Below are 8,003 nucleotides of genomic sequence, written 5' to 3'. Positions count from 1 at the left end.
AGGCGCTCGCTCTACCTAATCAGACCCCGCCCCTCTTTCCCTGTACTGACAACTGACACCAGCCTAGAGCAATGGCCCTTGCGGATCTACCAGGAGACCCCGCCCCACGGTAGTGAAAGAACCAATTAGACTGTGGAAAAAAGAAGCAACGCCCCGGGTTTCACCCCAGCTTGACAGACGCAATTTAGGCCATCCCCGGGTCCCTCCGCCCCGAGCCCATTCCGGCCGTCGATGGACAGCCCTTCTACCCAATAGCACATCCCTTGGCCGTCGTTGGGTCCCGCCCCCGTGGCAGCACAACCAATGAGCAAGCCAGGTCTCGGCGGGGTGGTGGGGGTTGCACTGCGGTAACATGGCTCTTCCTTAGCCCGCGGCCGCGGCGGCCGGAGGTGGGGTAGAGCCGTCCTGCCTCTCGGGTGGCGGGTTTCGGGGCTGCAGGGGCTCGGCGGGTCGTGGCTACGCTGTGGTGGCGGATGCCGGAGGAGCGCGGGCCCCGCCGCTCGGCGGCCCCTGGGTCAAGATGAGCGCCTCCGCGTCGGTCGGGGGCCCGGTCCCCCCGCCGCCCCCGGGCCCGGCCGCCGCGTTGCCACCCGGTTCTGCCGCGCGGGCCCTGCATGTGGAGCTGCCCTCTCAGCAGGTAAGCCCGCGGGCTCGCGGTGCTCGGTAGGGGGTGGGGTGGCAGGAGGCCGGGGAGGAGAGCCCGTGGGCGGCGGGCGGACCCTGTGCCAGCCGGGAGACCCGGGCGAGTGCCGGGGAGAACTCGGGGGACCGAGGACTTCAGGATTGTGAGGCGAGGGAGCCAGCGACGTCCGATGCTCTGGGAGATCCCCGAGTCCCCCGGAGGGATCCCGTTACTGGAGACCGGCTGCAAAGAGACGGGAAGAGACCCAGTGGAACTCCCTGGGGGCCCCGGCCTGAGCCCGCCTCTCCCCAGCTGGGGTGCTGGGGATTCCCTTGCGCGGACCCTCCTCCTCATTCCTCCTGGGAAGGGACCCGGGGAAGCCCGGGAGTCACCTGAGAGATGGGGAAAGCGCTTTTCCTTTCTCTACCCACTTGCGGAGAAACCAGTTGGTACTCTTTCCTACGGGAGAAGTTGAGGAATCTTTATGGTTTCTACCGTTTACTTTTCATCTCCTTGTTATGAAGTACTCCCCTCGGCTTCCCAAGAGAAATCCTTTGGGGCTTTGGGGTTTCCTTCCTGATTCTCAGACCCCCAAGGATCGCCTTTTAGCAATTTAGGGCCACCTTCCTCCTTCATTTCCTCAAAGGACTCCCCGTGGAAGGAGGATCTGATGTATGTGTTTGTGTCTTACCCCATCCTTTAGCGGGGGCTTTGGGGGCTTCTCGGGTCCACATTGTAAGCGGATAATGAAGAGAGAGCACTGAGCTTGGGGGATCTAACACAATTCTCGGTGTCAGCCGTATGTCTGTATGGTACTTCTTCCTCCACCTCTCCCTTGCCAGGAAAGGACCTTTCACCCTCTCTCGTATCCCTGTTTCCTTGAAGAGGACCCAAAGAAAAACTGTCAGTTCCTGAGACTTAACCACGTAGGATTTGTGCCAAGGGCTCAATGGCCAGTAATTCATTTCATCCTGACAGTTCTATGAGATAGCTATTTTTTATGATTTCCCGTTTTGTAGTTCAGCAAACTGAGTCTCAAAGATGGAAAATCCCACGTCCAAGGCCTTGAAGTCAGGAAGTGCTGAGGCTGGGTTTCACAGTCCAGCGTTGGGACCCTGTAGCCCGGGCACATGGCTGTGTGCTTGAGACTTGAGAACCTTCGCACAGGATGGAGCACGGTCCTTCACCCTGCATTCAACTACCCCTGCCCTAGTACTTAGGAAAGATTCTTAAAGAAGAAAGCAGAGTTTGGGGCAGGGGGTGGAGGGGAAATGAGATGGGTTTGAAAGCAGGAAAAGTAGAGGGGGTGCTAAAGCGGAGAGCTGCACTGGAGGTCTTAGCTGCACTGGCCACTGAGCTGAATTGTGTGCAGAGGCAGGACTTTTTATGTGGGAGAAGAGCATTTAAAAGCTGGGGTTAGCATGTGCCCTAGTTTTGTGGTGCTGTTGGGAAGCGAGTTGGTGGAGAATATTAGGAGTTTGAGGGTAGTGAGGTTTGGATTGTATTTATGAGGTCCTGGGAAAGATTAGACGTCTGGCAGGGGGAAGACTAGCCTTAGGAATGAGCATTAAATGTGAATTTTCATGTGTGTGGGGAGGTGGATTGTGAGGATGGATACTGAGAGAGGCAATGGTGGGCACTGTTGGGAGCAGCCTGGAGAAATCCTAAGTATTGAGGGCCAAGAGGGATTTAGCTTGGGGGAGCTTTGGGAAAATGTGGGATTAGAAAAGAGGAAGCATCATTTGTTGCATAGAGCATGTTCTCTGATAACAGTTCACAGTTTAAAATGGGGGAAATAGCTAAACTGTCCGTGGAATAAATTTAACTGCATTTGTAAGCCTTTGTCAAATTTTTGGATTTGTGCCGAGGGATACATAGTGGCTTAAGTGTTTAGCTGAATGCCATATGAGCTCTGAGTATGGTATTTACAGCTTTCTGGGGGTGTCATCCTTCTTGAATTCTTGGAAGGTAGCCTATATAACAAAAATACTCTTGCAGTTGACGTTTTTTTTAGTTTTGTGGGTCAAAGTGCCTATATAATGAAAATACTTTTACTTTTGCAACTGACGTTCATTTAGCTTTGTGGGTCAAAGTGTTCAGGTTTTTAGGGTGTGAGTAACATTTAAAAAATAAACATTTTTGTAAAAGTGTTATCTGTATAAACTGCACTGATTACTTAGCACACAGCTTGATGAATTGTTGCAAAGTGAACACAGTTATATAACCATCACCCAAATTAAGAAATACAAAATTATTAGCATTCCAGAAGTCCTCTTTATGTTCTCTCCCATCTCTACCTTTTCTTTCTCTCCAAAGGAACTACTAGTCTGATTTCTAACAAGAGATAGGTTTTTGCCTGCTCTTGAACGGTGTATAAACGCAAACGGTGTATCAAGCAAAGACCACATTTTTTTGTGGTCTTGTTTGTCTGATTTCTTTTGCTCAGTATTGTCTGTGAGCATCATAGGATGTGTGTGTATTTAGCATGAATTCATTGTCTTTTGTTGTTGTTCCATGTAGCTTTTGCAAAATTTAAAAAGTTTAGATAAATTGGAAAATCAGTTGATAACTTTCTTTTAAATGACACTTTGAAAATTGTGTCGTTTTACTGGATCCCATGGTATTTGATAAGATGTCAGTCTTTTGAAACAAATAAGTAAACACTGTTTTAGGATTTCTGTTGTAAAGCTGATTGTCTCAAAGCATAGATTCAGTGGTTCCCCCAGGCTGCGTCTTGGCATTGTTGACAATTTTGAGTGGTTAGGTCAGTCTGTGAGATGTGGAGCCACATCCATAGCTTGTACCCACAAGGTACTAGGAGCACCTGTCCAGTCCTGACAGTCAAGAATGTCTTCAGGGGCTGCCATACATGTACCATACATGTACAAAATATGTACATTCAGGGTACATTTGTCCCCTCTTAGAGGGACAAAATTACTCCTGATTGACAACCACTGTTCTAAGTATATTTTCATCTTAGGGTAGACAGTATCCCTGCTATTTTGTACTCATTTATTTCAGTTTTCATTTGTCCCATTGATTCTCATGGCTGTGATGTTTAAAATGTTAATTTACTGTATTAGTTTTAAAGGTGTTGGAATCACCTTAATCTGCCTCCAGGAAAAGACTTATCTATTTTGCTCAAAGGAAGCCCACAAAACTATGTATAAGATCCAACTTATTTTTGTCTTATTTTAATCCACTTGTCGTTAAAAAAAAAAGTTTAGTTAAGGCTGCATAACTCCTGAATCTTTGTCTATGTGAGTAACTAGTCCATAATTGTCAACCTGTCTGTGTCAAATGGGACTACTTACTACTTAATCTTTGCCTCCTTTTGCTTCTGTATGATCTTACTTTAATTGTAATTTAAGCATGAACTAGTCACACATTTTGAAGACTGTTTTTGATCTTTAATTTTTGGTTGAGGTTTGTAATTAGTGAATATAAGCTCATCTGAAGAATAACTTCCTTCACACCCTTAAGTTTAGAGTTTTGAAATAAAATTTTGTGTTTTGTGGTAGAGGCATTTAAGACGTCCTAAAAGTTTAATTGAGAGCACTTCTTTCCTCCCCAGAGTCTTCCTCACTTGAGTCTAACCTAAACTACATTTCTGTAGATACTCAGAAATAGGTGGTTTTTTTAGTGATTGTTCAGTGACCCTTCCAGGGGGCCACATATTCCTTTAAGAATTTGGTAAAAGCTATAGACACCTTCCTTAGAAAATGCACTTACATACGTAAACGCAGTTTTGCATGCGGTTTTGGTTTTCTTGAAACATATGTACATGGAAACCCCAGTTTCAACAGCCCTGAACTGGTTTATTCCTTTCCTTTAAAAATTAAGAAAAAATTTGCTATTTATTATTTGTTTTAGACAATCATCCGTGTCAGTGTATATACATCTACCGTATTTTGCATAATAATGTTCACTTAGCTTTGTTTAACTCCTTGTTGGTAGCCCTTTGTACAGTTTCCAGTTTTATCTGTTACATTGTTGCAGGGAATATACACGTATAGGTATCTTTGTACACTTGTGCTAATATTTCTTTAGGATGAATTTTGAGCAGTGAAATCACTCAAAGGATATATGTATATATTTAAATTGGTATAAATACATAGAATTATACTTCATATAAAATATGTACATGAATACTTTTATTATATGTACGTTTTTGTTAACTTTATTTTTTATTTTTATGTTTTCATTTTTGTTAACTTTAGAAGATATTAGCAAAGTGTTTCCCTGAAAGGACATGTCCACCACACTACTACCACTAGATTATGACAGGGTTTGTTTACCCATCATATTTTGTCAGCTTTGGGCATCGGAAGTTTTCTCAGTGTTTTCCAATATGATTTTATATGTATGTATAATATATGTAGAATATAATCATATAACTTATACATATATGAATGTGTATAACCTGCATCTGTATACACATATGTATATATTTTTGCTATTTAAATTTGTATTTCTTTAATTATTATATTTTAATAGCTTCATTTAATGTATACAAAACACTGTGCTAAGTACATGATCTCGTTTATCCTTAAACAACCCTATGGATTTCATCTTTGCATAGGTTTATGTAACATTGTAATTTCTTTCGTGAATTGCAGGTTTATTTTTGTCCTTGGCATTAATTTTTCTGATCGCTCAATGTTTTTCGCTGATTTGAAGAGCATTTATTTTTCTTCTCCTGTGTTTGGAAGAGGTGGACTATATTAGCTCTATTAACATTTATATCCCCTGAATTTTTTTATGTAGACATTATTTTTCAGAACAGTTTTAGTTTTACAGAAAACTTGAGGTGAAAAGATAGTGCAGAAACTATATACTCTACACCCATTTTCCCCTATTCTTGATGTCCTCCAATTGTATGATACATTTGTTACAATTAATGAACCAATATTGATGTGTTATTACTAATGAAAGTCCCCAGTTTATTCAGTATTCCTTAGTTTAAAAAATTGGGGTAAAATATACATTACATAAAATTTGCCATTTTAATAATTTTTAAGTGTGTATCTCAAAGGCAGTTATGACTGTTTGTGCAGTCATCACCACTATCTATTTCCAGAAATTTTCATCATCCCAGATACTGTACCCATTAAACAATAATTCCCCATTTCCCCCTTCTTCCAGCCCCTGGTGAACTTTGTTGTGCTCTGTTTCTATGAATTTGCTCATTCTAGGTACTTCATGTAAGTGAATAATACAGTATTTGCTCTTTTGCGTATGACTTATTTTCAGCGTAATGTTTTCAGTGTTCATCCATGTTGTAGCATGTATCAGAATTTCATTCCTTTATAAGTCTAAGTAATACTCCATTATATGTATATACTGGATTTTTTTTTTTATTTTTTAAGTAAATTGTACATCCAGCTTGGGGCTTGAACTTACAACCTACTGAGTCAGCAGGAAGCCTGTGCATTTTGTTTATCTATTCATCTGTTAATGGATCTTTACTATTTACCTAATGACCTTTTTCTGTGCCAGGATATCATCCTGAATACCACATTATATTTAGTTCTGTCTCCTTACTCTCTTGGCTGTGACAGTTCCTCAGATTTTCCTTCTTTTTGATGGCTGAGACAGTTTTGAGTACTGATAAGGTATTTTGTAGGATGCCCTTGTATTGAAATGAGTCTCATGTTGGTCCCCCCCCCCCTCCCGCCCCCATGATTAGACTGGGGTTATGGGTTTTGGGAGGAAGGCCAAGGAGGTAAAGTGCCATTTTTATCTGGTCTTATCAGGTGTACATACTGTTAACATGACTTATCACTATTGGGGTTAACCTTCATCATCACCAGCTGAGGTAGTGTTTGTCTGGTTTACAAACACTGCTGTAAGGTTACTCTTTCCCGCTCACTCTCCATACTGTCCTTTTTGGAAGAAAGTCACTATGCACAGCCCATAGTTGAGGAGTGGGGATTCCTTGTTCCCTCTCCTGAAGGGCAGAATATCTACATACATCATTTGGAATTCTGCTGCATGGGGGATTTGTATCAGTAACGACTTCTTTCACAGATGAGGAATCTAATGTCTGGGTAACTTTTTCAAAGTTACACAGTGTTAACACAGGGGCAGTTAAGGTCTTTGATTACCAGTTGCCATAGACACCTACTCTTTGCAGAGCGTTGGCTAAACACAGACGTTTTAAGTTACCTGAAGGTTCAGGACCATGATGCTTTGTAGTTTATTTCCCACAGCACCTCTACCGAACACTACTGATTACATAGTAGGAGCTGTCTGTATATTTTTATTTTTAATTTTTATTTTTATATGAATCTTCCTTTGAAGACCTTTACAGCCTAAAGAGAAGAAGGAAATGGGATTGAAGCACATACAAGAAAAAAATGGCAGAAGCATCAAAAAGCTTTATAAAGCTTAATTTAGCTATATATGATATATAGTTCCCTCTTATGTGTTTATTAGATATCTTACTGTTGCTAATCTAATTTGATTTTTTTTTTTTTTCATGTACTTTCAAAGAAATCTGTTTTGTTGGTAAGGCCACTAAAGGCAGAGAGAAAGTTGTATCTTATTAGGAACATATGCCTCCTGCAGCATAGTACTGTGCTATGTATGTTCGTTCCTTCCACAAATATTTACTGAGCCCCTTACTTGTGACTCACATTTAAAACATGTATATAAAATAGAATGATAACAATTTTTGAACTGCTTTGGCTCTTTTATTTTTTTATTTTTATTTTTTTTAATTTTTTTTTTTTTTTTTTGAACGTTTATTTATTTTTGGGACAGAGAGAGACAGAGCATGAACGGGGGAGGGGCAGAGAGAGAGGGAGACCGAATCGGAAACAGGCTCCAGGCTCTGAGCCATCAGCCCAGAGCCCGACGCGGGGCTCGAACTCACGGACCACAAGATCGTGACCTGGCTGAAGTCGGACGCTTAACCGACTGCGCCACCCAGGCGCCCCTGCTTTGGCTCTTTTAAACAAAACTATATGAGGAAGGTTCAGAAACTGGAAAAAAATCAGCAGTCTAAAAATCATTTTTATATGACAAAATACATTTAATTAAGATTTTTTTTATTTGTTTCTTTGTTTTTCTTGTGCAAATGTTTAGTTCTCCTTTGAAAGGAAAAGCTATGTTCTTATTTAGTGTTTACTTTAAAATTTCTCCACAGGATCACAATTCTTAACTTTGTGGCAGAAAATTTTTGAAGTGAAACTGACTAGAAATAGAGCAAGAGCAGAACTGAAACTTATAAGTTGGGCCTGAAGTGTGTAGTGAAATGAAAAAACAAATTAGGTTTTCGTAGTTTTAAAATGTGTACTTTTGATATCTGTGTATTTTTACCCATCAGCCTTATTACTACTGTGGGGGAAAAAGAAAATTTGTCATTTTCAAAAATTAT

General features: G+C 41.5%; 1 protein-coding gene across 2 annotated transcripts in view; it reads left to right on the top strand.

Annotated features, from left to right (window-relative positions):
- The first annotated feature begins 352 nt into the window (after positions 1–352).
- Positions 353–8,003, top strand: part of UVRAG (UV radiation resistance associated) — a 295,530-nt gene continuing 287,879 nt past the window's right edge. The window contains exon 1 of one of the 2 annotated variants that reach the window (XM_047071234.1): positions 353–637. In XM_047071234.1, coding sequence (XP_046927190.1) covers positions 521–637 — 117 coding nt within the window. In that variant the 5' untranslated portion in view covers positions 353–520. The remainder of the gene's footprint in view (positions 638–8,003) is intronic. The other variant, XM_047071233.1, reaches the window with a different exon arrangement.

The sequence above is a fragment of the Lynx rufus genome, unplaced genomic scaffold (genome assembly GCF_022079265.1).
Source record: "Lynx rufus isolate CCGP_SWC_20201006 ecotype Redwood Valley unplaced genomic scaffold, mLynRuf1.p SCAF_9, whole genome shotgun sequence".
Taxonomy (NCBI): Eukaryota; Metazoa; Chordata; class Mammalia; order Carnivora; family Felidae; genus Lynx; species Lynx rufus.
Note: the sequence above shows the minus strand (reverse complement) of the source record. Positions and strands in the feature narration are given on the sequence as shown.